The 20,188-nt window shown below is 41.7% G+C and overlaps 1 protein-coding gene across 2 annotated transcripts in view; it reads right to left on the bottom strand.

Moving 5' to 3' along the window:
* The window catches only part of NOX1 (NADPH oxidase 1), a 35,454-nt gene extending 16,139 nt beyond the window's left edge, over positions 1-19,315 (bottom strand). The window contains exons 1-8 of one of the 2 annotated variants that reach the window (XM_074392231.1): positions 17,721-19,314; positions 11,018-11,661; positions 7,750-7,845; positions 1,846-1,956; positions 1,521-1,605; positions 1,024-1,175; positions 747-928; positions 526-658 (exon numbers count right to left, since the gene is read on the bottom strand). In XM_074392231.1, coding sequence (XP_074248332.1) covers positions 526-658; positions 747-928; positions 1,024-1,175; positions 1,521-1,605; positions 1,846-1,956; positions 7,750-7,845; positions 11,018-11,062 — 804 coding nt within the window. In that variant the 5' untranslated portion in view covers positions 11,063-11,661; positions 17,721-19,314. Of the gene's footprint in view, positions 1-525; positions 659-746; positions 929-1,023; positions 1,176-1,520; positions 1,606-1,845; positions 1,957-7,749; positions 7,846-11,017; positions 11,662-17,720 lie in introns of both variants that reach the window. The other variant, XM_039463908.2, reaches the window with a different exon arrangement.
* Between the last annotated feature and the right edge of the window lie 873 nt (positions 19,316-20,188).

Genomic DNA, 20,188 nt, shown 5'->3' with positions numbered 1-20,188 from the left:
AGAAAGCCCACTTCAAGAATGCTTTATCTCTTCCTAGAATTTGACTGGAATATCACAGCTGAGCGGAATCCAAAAGGCCTGGGCTTATATCTAAGCTCCACTACTTACTTACTGTAAGAGCTTGTCACTTTTCTTAATCTCTTGGAATCCTGTCCTTTTGTTTCAAAATTTAAGCAAAAAAGAAGTACATATCTCATAGGTTATTGCTATATATAAATTAAATAATCCATATTATGCAGCAAGGCTGGAAGATGATAAACACAATTAATAATGTGTTTTATCATTATTACCTTTGCAGAGGGTCTCACAACATGCAAGAATTCTTAGTTTTTTCTCTTCAAGATCCCCTTCTAATTGCCTGTTGCCAATGATACTGGAAGTTTCTTAAAGGTGGGAACCCCATCGATAGCCTTCATAAGACCCAGCACAGGACTGAGCTAATAATAATGATGATAACAACAATAAAAGTAATAATAACAATAACAGCTCCTAACAAGAGTCTATCCTTGCCCATAGGGCTCTTACCTCAGGGGGGTGCCCTTCAAACTCGGGGCGCCTGCAGTGGGAGTCACGATCATCCCACATCTCAAAAGACTCTGCACACTTGCAAGGATGACTCTCATTCATGCTCTTCTCTGTTTGACCCCGGACAATTCCACTGAAATAGACAAAGAAGGACGGTTTGGAACAAAGAATTATTCAAGGTTGGGGGCTGGGGCATGAGAATGAGGGTTTGAAGAACTTACCCAATGCCGTGAATCCCTAAGCCAAGGATATAGAAGATAAAAACGTGGTGAGTATACCAGAAGACCTCAAAATAACTCCTCCGGATGAACTCGGTAGCTGAAGCTACCATGAGAATCAAGGCTATTGTCATGATCACTCCGGTGAGACCAGCAATGCTGGTGAATGTCACATACTCCACTGTCTGTGAAAGGAAAAATGTCAGCCTGGCACAATGTCCACCTGTGCATTTCCTGCTTATGACCATATCTCAGGTGCTTTGCTAGTAACTCAACTCACCATGTTTGGGGACTGGATGGGATTTAGCCAAGAATCCCCCTTTTTCTCATCATGAGATAGGCTGGAGAGAATGGAGGCAAGGGAGCCATCCGTGGCCTGTCGGCTTCTGCTGTAGTAGTCAAAGTTAAACAGGTGTGCAATGATGTGAATAGCTAAATGGAAAGACGAAAAGAAATGTTAAGAGGCATCTCAGCAACATCATGGCAGGTGTGTCCCACTAGACTAGAAGAATCCTACATTATAGTGCTTAGCAGAATGCTGAGTGCAAAGAAGGTGCCCAATAAACCCTTGATTGCAGAACGATCCAAGATCTTTTTTATACTTACTCTGTTCCCAAAAGAATAGAACATAAGCTCCATGAAAATAGGCCAAGAACAGTGCCTAACAAATAGTGCCCAGTGCTCGATAAATATTTTTTGAATGTGCATATGGATGGATGAATGAAGCATGATTCTGAATGCCCTGGAGTCTGCAGATTCAGGGCTTGCCTGAGTTACCTGTATGTAGGCAGATCATATAGGCCACCAGCTTGTGGAAGGTGAGGTTGTGATCCAATTGCTTTCTCAGTGTGCGGCTGCAAAACTACAAATGTAAAGTGATCATGGTCAGATGTCTCCAGCCAGCTTTATTAAATTCATCAACCCATAACCAACATGTCTTGCACATAGCATGCCAATACTCACCCACCCTTACCCACCCCCTTAGCTACCGAAGGAGACCTCTGGCTTCCTTTCCTAGGAGCATGATGTTGGGCTGTCCTACTGAGGAGTCCAGGTCTCCTTCTCTAATGTGAATGTTGACTTAGGAGTGGTTGGGACTCACTGAGCAGGTGCCCCTCACGAAGGACAGCAGATTGCGACACACGGGAAGCAGGATCAACATGCTGTTAAAATTCAAGCAGAGAGCAGAGGCTCGGGCACAGGCCAATGTTGACTAGAGTAGAAGACAAAAAGAGACCATCAGCTGCTTCGTGTGAGCCGCTGACCCAGCCACTCATCCGAGGCCTGCAAATGAACAGGGCTCCAGCTACCTCCCCTCTCAGTAGCTAGCACGATAAGGCCAGGCTCTGTTTGCAAAATGCATAAAATATGCTGAATTTAATATTGAATTGAGAAATTCCCATGACAGTAGTTAGGAAACGTTTGACTACATTTATTAACATGAAAGAGAATCGGATTTAATGATTACATGTTAGCAAATACATTCTACGGATGTAACATTTTGTTTAATACTCTTAATTATAATTTTATTATTTGTCACTTTTCAAAGAGTCTTAAGGATCTGGCTCTATTGCCCAGGCTGGAGTGCAGTGGCAAGATCTCGGCACACTGCATCCTCTGTCTCCTGGGCTCAAGCCATCGTCCCTCCTCAGCCTCCCGAGTAGCTGGGATTACAGGTGCGCACCACCATACCCAGTGAATTTTTGTATTCTTGGCAGAGACAGGGTTTTGCCACGTTGCCTAGGCTGGTCTAGAACTCCTGAGCTCAAGGGATCTACCTGACTTGGCCTCCCAAAGTGCTGGGATTAGAGGCGTGAGACACCATGCCTGGCCAAGGATTATATATATACCTTTATTTGCATTTTAAGCAAAGCTCATATTTAGAGGTATAATTATGGATGGCATTTTATTCTTTTCTGTATTTTCTAATATTGCAATTATAAGCACATAGTAGTTGTATAATAAAAACACTTAAAATTTTTAACCACTTCTATTTAAGATGTCTTTAAAAATTGAACAAAGTTAGTCAAGACTAGGAAACCTCTTAGAGTAAAATTTTTAAACAGGTAGATATTTGAGAAGGGACAGCTTCAGAGAAGCACAATTTTAAGCTGATTTCCTTGCGTGGCCAGGCAGCATAAATCAAGAACAACTTGCTCCAGCAGTAGAAGCTGCTAGCAAAGCAGACAAGGAGTCAATGCTTCAAAGAAGTATTTAGCCCAGAAAAACAGGCCTTACTAGGTATAAGCTGGACAGAATATTAACCCCATGGCAGCTTAACTCTATGGCAGCTAAATCTGACTTCTCAACTCCGTACAACTGGCCTCTGAGTCTACTACATGAACTTGGGACTGCTATGGAGTGTGACAATGTAGTAGCAGAGGAGCTGGCAGCAGCAGCCAGGCAATTTTTGTTGCACTTCAGCTGACTGGCCAGCCTTACACTGTGTGCCTGTCAAAGACTTTCTAAAAGGAGGGGTATAGGTTAAGGGTAGCATTTCTTAGCCTTTTTCTAATTATCTATGAAGCACAAAATTGATTTTTCTTATATCGTAAACCCAGGACAGCCTGACATTAACTTAAGCCAGGACAAGGTCTGTCTAGCATCCACAATGGCTAAGAATGTCAGGCAGTGTGGTGAACAAAAGCTGCCCTACTGTTTTCCATTTCTGGCTTTTCCACATGACCTATGTTTTATCCCTCTGCTGAGTCACGCTCCGACTGTTTTTAGTACAGACAGCCTGTTCTGTTTCTGAGTAAATTTCCTCTGCTCATCTCAGAGATCCTGCATATCCACATTAGTTCCCACTACTTGCTTATTTGAATCACAGAGATTTCTTAAAGCTAAAATTGGCAAGTGAATTGAAAATACAGGACTATAATTTCACAGTTCCATATTCTGTGGTGGCTATCTGTATAGGATGGATTCTTTTTAGAGAAAACATTTTTTCCTCATTGCAGCACATTTAAATATGCCAATGTATGTTCATTTCTCTAGATCCACACTCACTGGTGTTATAATTGAACTCCTGCTGTCATTAGTGCATCATTGACTATGGATTTTAACTTCTTCCTCTGCTGCTTATCTGCTCTACTTCACAGGGAATCAAATTGCTCTCTGTATTTTCCCAAGGTGAGGATGAATTTAAGAAATAACCTGTGGAGTGTTTAAATAAATTATGGTACATCAATGCAATGAATTGTTATTCTCTTTTTTCTTTTTATTTTTTGAGATGTTGTTTCACTCTTGTTGCCCAGGCTGGAGTGCAATGGTGATCTCGGCTCACTGCAACCTCCGCCTTGAGGGTTCAAGCGATTCTCCTGCCTCAGCCTCAGCTGGGATTACAGGCATGCGCCACCATGCCTAGCTAATTTTGTTTTTTTAGTAGAGATGGGGTTTCTCCATGTTGGTCAGACTGGTCTCGTCTCGAACTTCCCGACCTCAGGTTATCCACCTGCCTCGGCTTCCCAAAGTGCTGGGATTATAGGCGTGAGCCACTGCTCCAGGCCTGAATTGTTATTCTCTTAAAAAAATGAGAGCTCTATGCAGTGATGCAGTGGTGGTAAATTTTTTTTTTTTTTTTTTTTTGAGATGGAGTTTCGCTCTTGTTGATTTTTGAGGGGAGGGGAAATTCCTGATTTCCAGCATTTGCCAATTTTGATGATGTAACTACTCCCACCATGGCAGATTTCAAGATACTAACTTGATGTCATTGAACACCACTGAATGCAGAGTTGGGAAGAGATGCACACAACTGGCATTGCAAGCCGATATGAGCTGGTTTCAGCACACCACTGGTTAGGTAGTCACAGGAAAAGATATCTGAGGCCGGGCACAGTGACTTACGCCTATAATCCCAACACTTTGGGAAACCAAAGCAGATGGATCACTTGAGGTCAGGCATTTGAGACCAGCCTGGCCAACATGGTGAAACCCTGTCTCTACTTAAAATACAAAAAATTAGCCAGGCCCTGTGGTACGCACCTGTAATCCCAGCTACGCGGGAGGCTGAGGCAGGAAAATCACTTGATCCCGGGAGGCGGAGGTTGCAGTGAGCTGAGATTGCAACACTGCAGTCCAAGCTGGGCAACAGAGTGAGACTCCATCTCAAAAAAAAAAAAAAAAAAAAAAAAGAAGAAGAAGGAAAAGAAAGATATCTGAGATATGGTAACATAAACAATTTCCAGCCAGTATCTACAAAGTGACCCTTTTTTTGCTTAAAACAAAAAAGCTGTGTGTCCTATTATATGTGTTTACCAAAACTCATAGAACTGTACACCAAAAACCAGCAAATTTTACTGTATGAAAATTAAAAAGTGAATAAACAATCGTACCCACCTCAAAAACAAAACCTATTTGTGAACATATGTCAGTGTGTGTGTGTGTGTGTGTGTGTGTTTGTGTGTCTGGGGAGTGGGATGAGAGGGTGATTTTCACATTTTCACTTCTATTAGGTTGGTGCAAAAGTAATTGCGGTTTTTGCAAATAGTTTCAATAGCAAAAACTGCAATAACTTTTGCACCAACCTAATATATGGTTTGATCTCATTGAAAGCAGCATTTTTGATAATTTATTTATTTTTATTTTTATTTTTATTTTTGAGACAGAGTTTCACTCCTGTTACCCAGGCTGGAGTGCAATGGCACAATCTCGGCTCATCGCAACCTCCGCCTCCTGGGTTCACGCATTTCTCCTGCCTCAGCCTCCTGAGTAGCTGGGATGACAGGCACGCGCCACCATGCCCAGCTAATTTTTTGTATTTTTAGTAGAGACGGGGTTTCACCATGTTGACCAGGATGGTCTCGATCTCTCGACCTCGTGATCCACCCGCCTCGGCCTCCCAAAGTGCTGGGATTACAGGCTTGAGCCACCGCGCCCAGCCGATAATTTATTTTTTTTAAATAGGGCTTTAAAAAATAAAATGTCCTACAGAGTGGAATAATTGACATTGGAGACTACAAAAACGGGAGGGTGGGGAGGGAGTGAGGGTTGAAAAATTACCCATTGGGTACAATGTTCACTATTCGGGTGCTAGGTACACTAAAATCCCAGACCTCATCACTACACAATATATGCATGTAAGAAGCCTGCACTTGTGGCTGGGCACGGTGCTCATACCTGTAATACTCGGCCTTTGGGAGGCCAAGGTGGGAATATCACTTGAGCCCAGGAGTTTTGAGACCAGCCTAAGCAACACAGGGAGACCCTACCTCAACAACAAAAAAATTTTTTTTAACTAGCCAGGCTTGGTGGCACACACCTGTGGCCCCAGCTAATCAGGACACTGAGGTGGGAGGATGGCTTAAGCCTGGGAGAGTCGAGGCTGCAGTGAGCCATGATCCTGCCACTGCACACCAGCCTGGGTAACAGAGAAAGACGCTGTCTCAAAAGAAAGAGAATGAAAAGAAAGAAGGAAGGAAGGAAGGAGGGAAGAGAGGGAGGGAGGGAGGGAGAGAGGGGAGAAGGAAGAAGGGGGGAGGAAGGGAAGGGAGGAAGAAAGAAGAGAGAAAGAGACCTGCACGTATAAACAATTTTAAAATAATTTTATAAAAAATGAAATGTCCACGGGACATCAGCATAATTGATTTCTCTGCTGCTGACATTTGGGTCGTGAAGTAATCAAGTTGTTAATAACTAGTCACATTTGTTGCATCATTCTCTTAGTAAAAAGCTATTTTTAAAGCAAATTAATACCTCCTTTGGAGTTAAAGTTTCTAAAGAAGGATCGAGGATGAACATTTAAAATGGAAAACAGCAGGGTGAAATAAACCATGAACAGAACATTCAGATTAGTTGTGATCTCAACATGGATTCTTTGATTATGGAGAGAAAAAGGAAATTTGTTAAAAGGACAAGCTGTCTTTAAACATGTATATTGGGAGGATACTAAAAGCTACTGAAAAAAAAAAAAAACCACTGTCAAGATGAAAGTGATTTAAAATCTCCTACCTGCTATTGCATGATAGACTAGAAGTAGCAGTCAAATACACTCTTCTAACCAGACAGTGTCCGGGTTCCTCACCCTGTGAGAGAACTGTCCTCAACTCCATGCTTCCTTCTAGTCACCTCCACACCCATGCGTCCTACCCACTCCCTCCTGCCCTCTTCTGTTTTTGATCTGCCACTCCCCCAAGTTTCTCCATTCTGTAACCTTGACCTGAGCCCTCCTTTCTTCAGGCTTTGAATTCTGTAGCACCCATGAAACTCTTCTAAGTATCCCTCCTATTTCATAGAGCGGTATGTTTCCATTACAGCAGTGGCTTTCATGTTGTCTTTGTTTTTTCTTTTTTGCTTTCCATCTTTTTAAAAAAGCAAACTCGGCTGGGCACTGTGGCTCACGCCTGTAATCCTAACACTTTGGGAGGCCGAGGTGGGTGGATCACCTGAGGTCAGGAGTTCAAGACCAGCCTGGCCATCATGATGAAACCCCTCCTTTATATTTAAAAAAAAAAAAAAAAGCAAACTCTTCTTAAAAGTGTGAGCAGGTGCTCATAGATAGATACAGGCTGCTTTGGTTGAAACAGGGGCAGGAGCAAAAGCACTACCCAGTTAACCTTCTTCTCATGCCTTGTAGGAACACCTGAGTTTCTGGAAACCAGTTTGAAAACCACTGCCTAATAGTTTTCTTTATTGAACGTTTCCTTTATTAGGTCTTGGGAGTGTGCCTTAAATGGGGTTATCAGATTTACTAAATAAAAAATACAGGATGCTTATATATTACAATATAATAATGGAAATTTTAAAAAATACAGGATGCTAAGCTAAATTTGAACTTCAGATTTTTTTAAATCAATATTTTAGTATACCTGTGTTCCATGCAATATTTGGAACATACTTATATCAAAAAATAATTTGCCATTTATCAGAAACTCAAAGTCAGTTGGGCATTCTGTACTTTTTCTGGCAACCTTAGCCCTGGAAGATATCAGGGCACTGGGTCACAAAGAAGCTGAAATCGGAGTTAAGAAAAAAATAGAGATTTTATCCATACAATCGTGATACTCACCCCAAGGATTTTTCTTGTATAGTAGTACTTGTCGGCCTTCTCATATTTCAGGAAAGCATCCACAAACAGGAAAACATTCAGCCCCAACCAAACAGCCTAGAGGAAGAATAAAACATGCAAAGAATACAGTGAAATTTGGGTATGGGAAGGAGTAAATACGGGATAGGGATAGGAATAGCAGGGATAGGAATAGTGTCGCCATTTTGGCTATTTTGTGTTTACCTGTTTTCATTTTAAATGAGTACAATCCTGCCAGAATCTAACTGACTTTCAGAGTGAGTTAGCACTTTGAGACATGCATTAGACCAGAGCAGAATCAGCAAACTGAGGCCCGTGGCCCATTACCTGTTTTGCAACAGCCTGCAAGTTCAGAATGGTTTTTATATTTTATATGTTCACATTTTCTAATGGTAGAGAAAATCAAAAGAAGAAGAATATTTTGTGGCATGTGAAAGTTGTATGAAATTCAAATTTCAGTGACCATAAATAAAGTGGTATTGGAACTTAGCCACTCCTACTCATTTCTGTATTGTTTATGGCTGTTTTTGTGATACAATGAAGGAGTAGAGTAGTTGGGACAGAGACCATATGGCTTGCAAAGCCTAAAATATGTACTATCTAGCTTTTTACAGAAACATTTGCCAATTCGTGGACTAGACCATTGAAACTGTTGCACCTAAAAGATAGCAAGAAGTGAATAAATGGATATCTGAAGAAACAAAGAACAAATTTAGCATCTATAACAATACTCATCTGAAAAGAACTAAACCATTCCAGATGGGCCTGCCTTTTTAATTACACCCTGACACACATTTTCCTGTTTTCAGATTGTGAATATTTTTTTCAGATTAATCTATTGCTCCTTTGGAGTCATTTGAGCTCTTAAGACTGCTTTTGCCTTTCCCAAGTTCTATGTCTGTATTGGCTAAAGGTGAAATTTGGAACTCACTGCCCATTAATGGCTTTGGGGACCAACCAACTGGTCTCTAGCCCAAGTTTGGGGATGCTACTCTGTAATTCGACAGGTCTCCAGGGTACTGGGATGCCTCTAGTATATATCCCTCGACCCATTATGAGTCAGAACCATCTCAGCACAAGAGGCAAAGGGCCTTTAGTCCAGGGCATGGCCTATTCACATTCCTTAGATTTAGACCACTCACACACCTTTAGTACTATAGCATAGTAATTTAAAGTGTGATATTGGAGTCAAGGTGTAGCATTACCAGTTAACAGCTCTGTAATCTTAGACAGACATGTGATTTAACTTTTCTAAACCTCAATTTCTTCACCTGTAAAATGAGGATAATAACAGGACCTACTTTATGGTAATGCTATGAGGCTTACGTCAGATAATGCGTGTAAAGTGATTAATGCAATGCTTGGTGCTTAGTAGGAGATCAATAAATGCTAGCTACAGAGTTGTGTCACTACTGAACCGGCTTTACCAATCAATTTCTTCCTGCCTCCTTTGCTTGAATACCCTTTTCCAGAGCTGAGTGTCTGCCAGAGAAATGTCTTTGAAAGAAAAGAAAGTCAACAGCCACAGATACCTCAAGAATTTGGAAGACAGAAGAGAGAAACTTCTTTAGAGGGAGCAGAAATATTTCTGGATCACAAAGAGACACGGGCAAATAACTCTGTCATTTCCTCCACTGTGAACTAAAAAGAAGGTAAACTACAAGACGTGGGAAGAAGGAGGAATAAGACTATTTTTAAGTAATTTGTTTTTTATTAAAAAAGTCAGTGCATGGGAGTATATGTCAGAGATAATGAGAAGTCTAAGCTTGCCAGCTGGATTGGTAGGGGATGAAAATTCAAACCTAGAGAATTAAATGTGAGTCACCATCATGGCTGGTAAACTCTCCCAGCAAAAAATAAGACAGGGAAAAAATGCAGGCAAACATAAATTTTAGAGCTAGAAACACCTTATATTTGTATCTAATCTAGTCACTGTATTAATCTCCTACTCCCCTCCCCTGCCCAGTCCCCCCAACGCCCCGCCCCCACACACATAAGACCTGAAGTCCAGAGAGTATAATTTTATCAAGATCACCCAGTTAGTAGCAGAATTCAAGGTACTTGTCAGGTTCCCCTTCTCCTAAACTAGTGTTATTTCCATTATAGTGCAAAAGGAACTCAATATAAAGCATTTTGAGCATTTAAAATATGTCATGGGATAACCCGACAAAATAAGCATCTTTGTTCAATATAAAACAAACACTCCTCCAGGGAAACTCCACATATTTTTTCCTGGAGCACCTGGCGGGGGCGTGGAGAGGGGTGCGCGTCAGGGAACCAGGAGAGAAAAGAAGCATCACATCTTCTCTTTTCTCCTGTTTTGTGGCTCAGAAATGGAAGAAGGATAGTGGAGAGAAGTGTTAAAGTGTTAGGAGAAAGAGATTGTACATACATAGGGTGGTGAAGGGATTCTGGTCTGAATGTCATGGAGGAGCCGGGTTTGAGTGACGCTTCTTCAATCAATTCATTGTGTGACATCTAGGTCTTATTTTCCTTTGTACAATCAATAAGTTGGTTTATATCTGCACTATGCAATGCCACAGCCACTACCCACATGTGGCTTCTGAGCACTTGAAATGTGGCTAGTCCTGAGATGTGTTGTGCGTATAAATACACATCAGATTTCAAAGACTCAGTAAAAAATAAAAATATATAAATTATCTTATTAATATTTTCAATATTGCATACTGAAAAGATTTGTTGATACGTTGGGTTAAATGAATTATATTGCTAAACATTAACTTCACCTGTTTCTTTTTACCTTTTCAGTGGAGGTAGTAGAAAATTCAAGAATTCCTGAAATACCACAGGGGGAAAAGAAAATTCAGGAATTACATTATTATGTGGTTTGCTATATTTCTAGTGCGTAGTGCTGGGCCATATGATCTCTAAGATCACTTTCATCTCAAACATTCGGTGATTTTATGAAATCTTGATGGGGGCAGTATAGGAAAGATAGAGAAATCAGCACTCACGGTAGTAGTTAGAAGTAAGATGGAAGAGAAAAGGAGATGACAGAAAATGAAAACAGATTGAAATTCCAAATACTGGTGATTTGACAATATGAACAATTGCATATTATTTGTCTCTGTCTTCTCATCTGACCTAGAGTTGCATTTTTAAACTAACTGGTCTTGATGAACCCAGTAATTGGCATGGAATCTTTCCCTTTCAAATAACTTTACAAATATTAACAAACATGATATCTCCTTAATCCTTCCTAATTAGTAGGAAGTCAAAAATCACTTACCAGAAACAAAACTGAAAACCAGTGGTTAACCACCCAGTTTCCCATTGTCAAGAGGTGGTTTGTAGCCCCTCTAGGCAGCAGGGAAGATTCAGCAATCCGGATTCTGGAGAGGTCCTTCAGGAATGGGACGTTTGTCCAGCTTAGGGGCTGTGAGTCTTTAAGATGTGAAAAATGTACACCTACCCCAAGAGCTCCCGGGAATGAATAAGTTTATTCTGCTTTCCTTCTCTGGACGGAACTGTGCTACCAGCTTAGATAGACCAGCCCTACTTATAAGAGCCACTGGGGTTTTCCCTGTGGGGTTTTTACCCCTTCAGGAAATTGCAATCTCCTTGGGTGAAAATATTCTCTCTCATCATCTTATCAACATGACCTAGTGTGAAGCACTGCCTTCCTAGATAAGAGATTTGCTGAAGTTTCTCATAAAAAAAAAAGATAATTAGTCTGGGCCTATAAACAGATTACTGCAGGAGAAGTAGGGAGGGAAGGGAGTGTGGTAAGGAAGCTGTTTCAAGATGGACTTTCCAAAGTGTTGCTACGTCTGTCAGCTGCCATTTGGACCTCAGTCTGAAGTATACCAGTTCCCCTGGAGGATGATCCATGGTTGACATATATGATGATGGCTTTGGGGAGAGCTTGACTGGCTGGAAGGACAAGTAAAAAGAAGGGCCAAATAGAATAAGAGAAAATTTAACAAGTATAAATGTACACTTTGCTTCAAAATAAACAGAGGCAGAAGAATGGAGACGATTGTCTTCTAGTATGAATCGTCAAAAGAATGAAATCGTCAGCCGGGCGCGGTGGCTCAAGCCTGTAATCCCAGCACTTTGGGAGGCCGAGGCGGGTGGATCACGAGGTTAAGAGATCGAGACCATCCCGGTCAACTTGGTGAAACCCCGTCTCTACTAAAAATACAAAAAATTAGCTGGGCGTGGTGGCGCGTGCCTGTAATCCCAGCTACTCAGGAGGCTGAGGCAGGAGAATTGCTTGAACCCAGGAGGCGGAGGTTGCGGTGAGCCGAGATCGCGCCATTGCACTCCAGCCTGGGCAACAAGAGCGAAACTCCGTCTCAAAAACAAACAAACAACAAAAAAAATGAAATCGTCAAAAGAATGGAGACGACTGTCTTCTAGTATGAATTGTCAAAAGAATGAAATCATCAAAAGAATGGACACGATTGTCTTCTAGTATGATAGATTAACCAGAGTTGTATGTTCAGCTCTGGGCACTAATTTTTTTTTTCCTTTTCTAAAATGGTGAAATATACACGGAAGAGTATGTAAAACATATATATGTAACTTAAAGAATAATTTTGTCATTGTACTCTAGGTTCTGGGGTACATGTGCTGATCATGCAGGATTGTTGGATAGGTACATACTTGGCCAGGTGGTTTTCTTCCTCCATCTTCGTCGTCCCCACGTCACTTGCAACTGGCATTTCTCCCCGTTATTGCTCCCAGCCTCCCCTCCCCCTGCTGTCCCTTCCTTAGCCCCCACCACCGACCCCAGTGTGTAATGCTCCCTTCCCTGTATTCATGTGTTCTCATTGTTCAACACCCGCCTATGAGTGAGAACATGCCGTGTTTGGTTTTCTGTTCTTGTGTCAGTTTGCTGAGAATGATAGCTTCCAGATTCATCCATGTCCCTACAAAGGACACGAACTCGTCATTTTTTATGGCTGCATAGTATTCCATATGGAAAACAAATTGCTCCAGCATCACTTTTGAAAAGTACTTTTTTTTTGAGACAGGGTCTCATTCTGTCACCCAGGCTGGAGTACAGTGGTATGATCTTCATTCACTGCAACCTTCATCTCCCGGGTTCAAGCGATTCTCACGCCTTAGCCACCTGAGTAGGTGGGACTACAGCCATGCGCCATCGTGCCTGGCTAACTTTTGTATTTTTAGTAGAGATGGCTTTTCACCATGTTGGCCAGGCTGGTCTTCAACTCCTGGCCTCATGTGATCTGCCCACATAGGCCTCCCAAAGTGCTGGGATTACAGGAATGAGCCACTGGGCCCAGCCATTTTTGAAAACTACTTTCAAAAATATACTTGCTTTGATGATCTAAAATGTCAGTTCTATTATATATGAAATGTCTATATACACATCATTTTGTTCTGGAGCTCTCCATTCAGTTATTCCATGCTACTGCCCTAATGACTAAGTCTTGACATCTGATAAGACAACTTTTGCCACCTTGTTCTTCTCTGGCTATTCTTGGCTTTTTGTTTGTTTGGTTGTTTGGGGGTGGTTCTGCATTTTGTTTTTATTCTTGGCCTTTTTCATTTTCATGTAAATTTTATAATAAAATTCTTGCATCTCCTTTGTCATATTTACTTCTATGAACTTTATATGTTTTCATGAGTTGTAAATTATATATTTTTATTTTTATTTTTAATGATGGCTGTTAAAGATACAATTTGTTGTTGTTGTTGTTGTTGTTGTTGTTGTTGTTGTTTTTGAGACGGAGTTTCACTCTTGTTACCCAGGCTGGAGTGCAATCGCACGATCTCGGCTCATCGCAACCTCCGCCTCCTGGGTTCAGGCAATTCTCCTGCCTCAGCCTCCTGAGTAGCTGGGATTACAGGCACACGCCACCATGCCCAGCTAATTTTTTTGTATTTTTAGTAGAGACGGGGTTTCACCATGTTGACCAGGATGGTCTCGATCTCTTGACCTTGTGATCCACCCACCTCGGCCTCCCAAATTGCTGGGATTACAGGCTTGAGCCACTGCGCCCGGCCTACAATTTGTTTTTACTTACTGATTTTTATGTCCAGCAACATTGCTAAACTCACTTATTAATTGTAATAATATTTCTGTATTTTGTCTTAGATTATCTATGAACATGGTCATATTTTTTGCTCTAAACACAGCTTTGTTTCTATTTATTTATTTATTTTGAGACGGAGTTTCACTGTTGCTGCCTAGGCTGGAGTGCAATGGTGTGATCTTGGCTTACTGCAACCTCTGCCTCCCAGGTTCAAGTGATTTTCCTGCCTCGGACTCCTGAGCAGCTGGGACTACAGGCACCTGCCCATGCCCGGCTAATTTTTGTATTTTTAGTGGAGATGGGGTTTCACCTTCTTGGCCAGGGTGGTCTTGAACTCCTGAACTCAAGTGATCCACCCGCCTCGGCCTCACAAACTGCTGTGATTACAGGCATGAGCCACTGCACCCTGCCTTCTTTTTTCTAATTCTTATAACTTTTATTTCTTTTTCTTCACTTACTGAACTCACTAGAACTTCTAGTACAATGTTGAACAAAGGTAGTAATAGGGATCCCTTTGCATAATTCCCAATCTCAAAGGGATTCTTCCATTTCACCCTTAAATAAAATGTTTTGTGTAGGTTTTGTGGATATCCTGCTACATATTTCTATTTTACTTTAGGCACAAAAGCAAATATTTATTAAAAATAGAAAAGAAATCATAGCACATTTTTAACGGATTTATTGAGGTATAATTTATAGGCTATAAAATGTTCCCATTATAAGAGTATAGTTCAATGCACAGCACATTTTATATTTATTGTTAAAAGCTGAAAAATTTCTTCAACATCACAAAACCTATAAAAATAACATTTTAATTAGGTGCCGAACACACCTGCAATTTAGTATCACAATGCCAAGTGAAATTGGCACAGTGGGGAGTTTTCCTGGAAACCATTTCTACACTAAGGCAGCTATCCATCAGTTAACTAGATACAGAAGTGTCAGTGAACCACATAATGTATTTCCTCCTAAATTCAAACTAACTATACAACCAACACAGCAACCTCTTAGCTGTATTCCAGAAGTGCTCATGGCCACTCCAGCATCACTTGACCTGAGGGGAAGTGTGACAGAGGGAAGTTGGAGTGGTAAGAAACACTCTAGAAAATATCTTACACTTGTAAATTTTACAAAAACACTTGCCCGTGACCAAGACCACATCTTAAAAGAAAAACTAAAGCCTTTCCATGGAAGGGTGACCAGGACAATATAATGATTTGAAAGCATCCTATTTCAGGAGCATTTAAAGCAGGCGTCTCCAAACTACTACGGCCCGCGGGCCGCATGCACCCCCCCACCCCCGAGGCCATTTATCCGGCCCCCCACCGCACTTCGGGAAGGGGCACCTCTTTCATTGGTAGTCAGTAAGAGGAGCACAGTATGTGGCGGCCCTCCAGCGGTCTGAGGGACAGTGAACTGGCCCCCTGTGTAAAAAGTTTGGGGACGCCTGATTTAACGAATGTAGGGAATTGGGCCTGGAAAGAGGTTTATCAGGGACATGAGTTTATGTACATTTTTTAAAAGAAAATTTAGATTATTTTGTATGTGACCCAAGGAGTCAACCAAGGAATGGAGGCTCTAAAGTAACGCTCTTTTGGTCAGGCATGGTGGCTCACACCTGTAATCCGACCACTTTGGGAAGCCAAGGTGGGCAGATTGCCTGAGGTCAGGAGTTTGAAAGCAGCCTGGCCAACATGGCAAGACCCCATCTCTACTAAAAATACAAAAATTAGCTGGGCATGGTGGTGCACGCCTCTAGTCCCAGCTACTCAGAAGGCTGAGACACTTGAATCTCTTCAACCCAGAAGGCAGGGGTTGTGATGAGCCAAGGTTGCGCCATTGCAATCCAGCCTGGGTGACAGAACAAGACACTGTATCAAAAAATAAAAATAAAATAACACATTTTTGTCCAATATAAAGCAGAATTTTCCAACACAGGTGTTCAGAGAAGTAAAGAGGTAATGAGTTTCCTATTATTTGAGACTCTCAAAGAAAAAGGGACAACACCTTGTCAGCACGTGGATGGTTAACTAAATGTCCCTTAAGTATACTCCAACATTGGGCCGGGCGCGGTGGCTCAAGCCTGTAATCCCAGCACTTTGGGAGGCCGAGGCGGGTGGATCATGAGGTCAAGAGATCGAGACCATCCTGGTCAACATGGTGAAGCCCCGTCTCTACCAAAAATACAAAAATTAGCTGGGCGTGGTGGCACGTGCCGGTAATCCCAGCTACTCGGGAGGCTGAGGCAGGAGAATTGCTTGAACCCAGGAGGCGGAGGTTGCGGTGAGCCGAGATCGCGCCATTGCACTCCAGCCTGGGTAACAAGAGCGAAACTCCGTCTCAAAAAAAAAAAAAAAAAGTATACTCCGACATTGAGATCCTGTGATTCATAAAAGAATGATCTATAATCTGGATGACAATTTATATATTACCTAAAGAATTATATATGCCATGCTGATTGGAATCTTGTGTCTGTGAGGTAAGGCCCCCATTCCCAATATCAGAGTACTAGGAAGTCCGTTGATAAGTTGGTGATCACAGAATCTGAGCTAAGATAGCCAGATGATACTAATGGAATGTTACTGTTAAGCTGCAGCAGCAAGCTCAGTAGGCCTATTTCTTTCTTTCTTTTTTTTTTTTTTTTTTTTTGAGACGGAGTTTCGCTCCTGTTACCCAGGCTGGAGTGCAATGACGCGATCTCGGCTCACCGCAACCTCCGCCTCCTGGGTTCAGGCAATTCTCCTGCCTCAGCCTCCTGAGTAGCTGGGATTACAGGCACGCACCACCATGCCCAGATAATTTTTTGTATTTTTAGTAGAGACGGGGTTTCACCATGTTGACCAGGATGGTCTCGATCTCTCGACCTCGTGATCCACCCGCCTCGGCCTCCCAAAGTGCTGGGATGACAGGCTTGAGCCACCTCGCCCGGCCCCTTTCTTTTTTTTTTTTAATTGCATTTTAGGTTTTGGGGTACATGGGAAAAACTAGGCCTTTTTCAAAATAAGATTACACCAGCAAATTCAACTAACATATTCATGCCCCAAATCTGAAACCTCCCTCTCCTGGGCAATGCTGGATACACTAAAAACTTCTCACCATCAAGACATTTATTCACCAACAAACATGAAAAAAAACTCGTCATCACTGGTCATTAGAGAAACGCAAATCAAAACCACAATGAGATACCATCTCACGCCAGTTACAGTGGCGATCATTAAAAAGTCTGGAAACAACAGATGCTGGCGAGGATGTGAAGAAATAGGAATGCTTTTATACTGTTGGTGGAAGCGTAAATTAGTTCAACCATTGTGGAAGACAGTGTGGCAATTCCTCAAGGATCTAGAACCAGAAATACCATTTGACCCAGCAATTCAGCATCCCATTACCGGGTATATACCCAAAGGATTATAATCATTCTGCTATAAAGACACATACACACATATGTTTATTGCAGCACTATGTACAATAGCAAAGACTTGGAGTGATAGACCAGATAAAGAAATGTGGCACATATATACTATAGAATACTATGCAGCCATAAAAAGAATTGAGTTCATGTCCTTTGCAGGGACATGGATGAAGCCAAAAACCATCATTCTCAGCAAACTAACCCAGGAACAGAAAACCAAACACCACATGTTCTCACTCATAAGTAGGAGTTGAACAATGAGAACACATGGACACAGGGAGAGGGGCCATCAAACCCCCCCCCCCCTCCACCGCCGGGGCCTGTCAGGGGGTGGAGGGCAAGGGGAGGGAGAGCATTAGGACAAACACCTAATGCATGCAGGGCGTAAAACTTAGATGATGCAGCAAACCACCATGGCACATGTATACCTATGTAACAAACCTACACATTCGGCACAAGTATCCCAGAACTTACAGTAAAACAAACATAAGTTAAAATAAATAAATAAAACTTCTCACCATCAACCTTCCTTTTTTGTAAATTCTCCAAGAACTGCTTTCTTTCTGTTGGCTCTAGACATTATAATAGACCCCTCCACCCTGTATTGTTTCCCTTATCTTAATGTTTGCATTTCCCAGGTTTATGGGCGCGTTGATTAAATTTGAGGTTGCTTCCTGGAGATCTCTAGGGAGTAGTTAAATGTCATCAGTAACTTATTCACAGTCTCACCATAGACTGCAGCTTTTGGAAAGATTTCCTGTAGACGGTTGATTCCACCCATGGTAGGCGGATTCTTGCAAATTGTAAACACAGAGCCCTTCCCTAACTTGCATGTTCTGTCTCCTTCTTGATCACTTGTGTCTGTCCTCATTTGTCCCAAATTTGCCTTTATAGTTACAACTTTTATACTCCTCTTCCAGGAATTAATATGTAACAGAGAGTGTTGAATTACTTAACAGTTTAAACATGTGCTTAGGACATCAGAAAAAAGGGTTTTAAGAATTCTTTTAAGAATTTATAAAAGAATTTGAAGGTTGGTATTTCAAAAACAAACATTTAAGTAGTTATGGGAGAAAATGGTAGTGTGTTTTACTTATTTTATTGTTTATAATTACTTTTAATTTGAATCCATAGGAGTTGGTGTTGAGAGGACATTCGTTTCTTTTTAGATCTTAGAGCCTTTAGATTAAAACCTGGTCTTGATTACAGTGTCCAAAAGTGAAACATCCCATAATAATAAGATGGACTGATACATGTGGAATTATTTGAAATCAATTATTTTTACTCTGTTGGAGCAGAACCAGACCTCACTGAAGTAGCACCTCTTAAAGCAACATGGACCTCCAGCTCCCCACTCACTATTAATGTTGCCTTGGAAAAGTCTAACTTTGCTCAGCCTCAGTTTCTTCACCTGTAACTTAGCATACTGGTCCCTCTTGGAGAAAGTGTCCAAATTGTAGCCTATATTGTCAGGTAGAAGGCAAAGTGGTGGTACGGAAGAGATGGTAGAGCAGTGTGGTGTCATGGTTAGAAACAGATTCCAGAGCCAGTCAACCTAGGTTTGAAGCCTGCCTCATTATCCATAAAATGGGTTGTTGGAAGAATTAAATGGGTTAAAGAATGGAAAGCAATGAGAACACTGCCTGACGTATAAAAAAACTCCACAGTTGCTTGCTACAATGATGATGATGATGATGAGCCCTAAGAAAATATGAGCAGAGGACGTAAACCCAGTGGTACTTTCTTTCGCCATTGAAAAGGGAAGCAGAAACTATAAATCAGAGACCATTATTATATAAACTGTAAGATTATTAAACTTTTGTTACTGCCTTATGTCTGTTGGGTTTACCCTGTTTTCTCCAGGGTTTAGCAAACTTTAAATGAGCCTTTGTGCTTGGCTTCAGTAGTAGCAAGAAACTTAGAAGGTGCAGAGTTTGTGTCTCATTCTGCAGCTAGGCTTGGGGAGATAATTACCAAAAGGAGAAGACAGCCAGGTTTCCTCACGGCCATAAGGAAGAAAGAACACTGGGGTGGCCCTAGGCCTGGAAAGGGGCCTGGGGACTCAGTGATGGAAAGGTTTATGTAGTTTCATGTTCTCGCTACTTCCCTCACAGCGCTGCGGTGTGAATCAAATGAGCTGGTACGTTTAACCATGATTTATAGGCTGATAAGTGTCATGGAGACATCAATAGAATAGCAGTGAGTACTTTCATGTTACATCTGCTACTTTGGAAATCTGCCATCGAAAGTGTATATGTGAGACTTATTCAGCTCAGAAACAATATGCAAGTCTTGCCTTTTCTTTAGGACTGATTAAGTTCTGCTTCTTCCAGGAAGCCTTCTCTGACCACGTCAGTCATCACACCACACTGTCTTCTAAATTTTTGTAGCCATGACATAGCATGAGTTCCTCATCTTCTTACCTCTCTCATAGCCTGTGAAACCTACCATTGTTATTATTTACCCTTTTCTGAACAAGTCCTATCTTGTCCAGATTGTCCCTTAAGACAAAGCACAAAGCTCTCTATGCACAGTAGATGTTCTAGAAACATTTTTCATGTGGTGGTGTGGAAGGCAGAATAGTAGCCCCCTAAAGATGTCCACATCCTAAGCCCTGGAACCTGTGAATACGTTACTTTGCATGGCAAAGGGGAATGAAGGTGGAATTAAGATTTCTAATCAGCTGAGTCGAAAGTACGGAGATTACTGTGGATTATATCTATCGGTGGCCTAATGTAATCACAGGGATCCTTAAAAACGGAAGAGGGACACAGAAGTCAGTGATGAGATGTGAGAACATGACCCAGTATTACTGACTTCGAAGATAGAAAAAGGAAGCCAGGAGCCAAGGAATGTGGGCTGGAACGTCTCCCCGCCAGAGCCTCCAGAAAGAAATGCAGCCCTGTCAGCAGCTTGATTTTAACCCAGTGAGACCCGATGCAGAATTGTGACATCCAGAACCATAAGATAATAAAAAATATGTGTT

This window comes from Saimiri boliviensis, chromosome X (genome assembly GCF_048565385.1).
Source record: "Saimiri boliviensis isolate mSaiBol1 chromosome X, mSaiBol1.pri, whole genome shotgun sequence".
Taxonomy (NCBI): Eukaryota; Metazoa; Chordata; class Mammalia; order Primates; family Cebidae; genus Saimiri; species Saimiri boliviensis.
The sequence above is the reverse complement of the archived record's forward strand: the minus strand, read 5'-3'. Positions and strand labels throughout refer to the sequence as shown.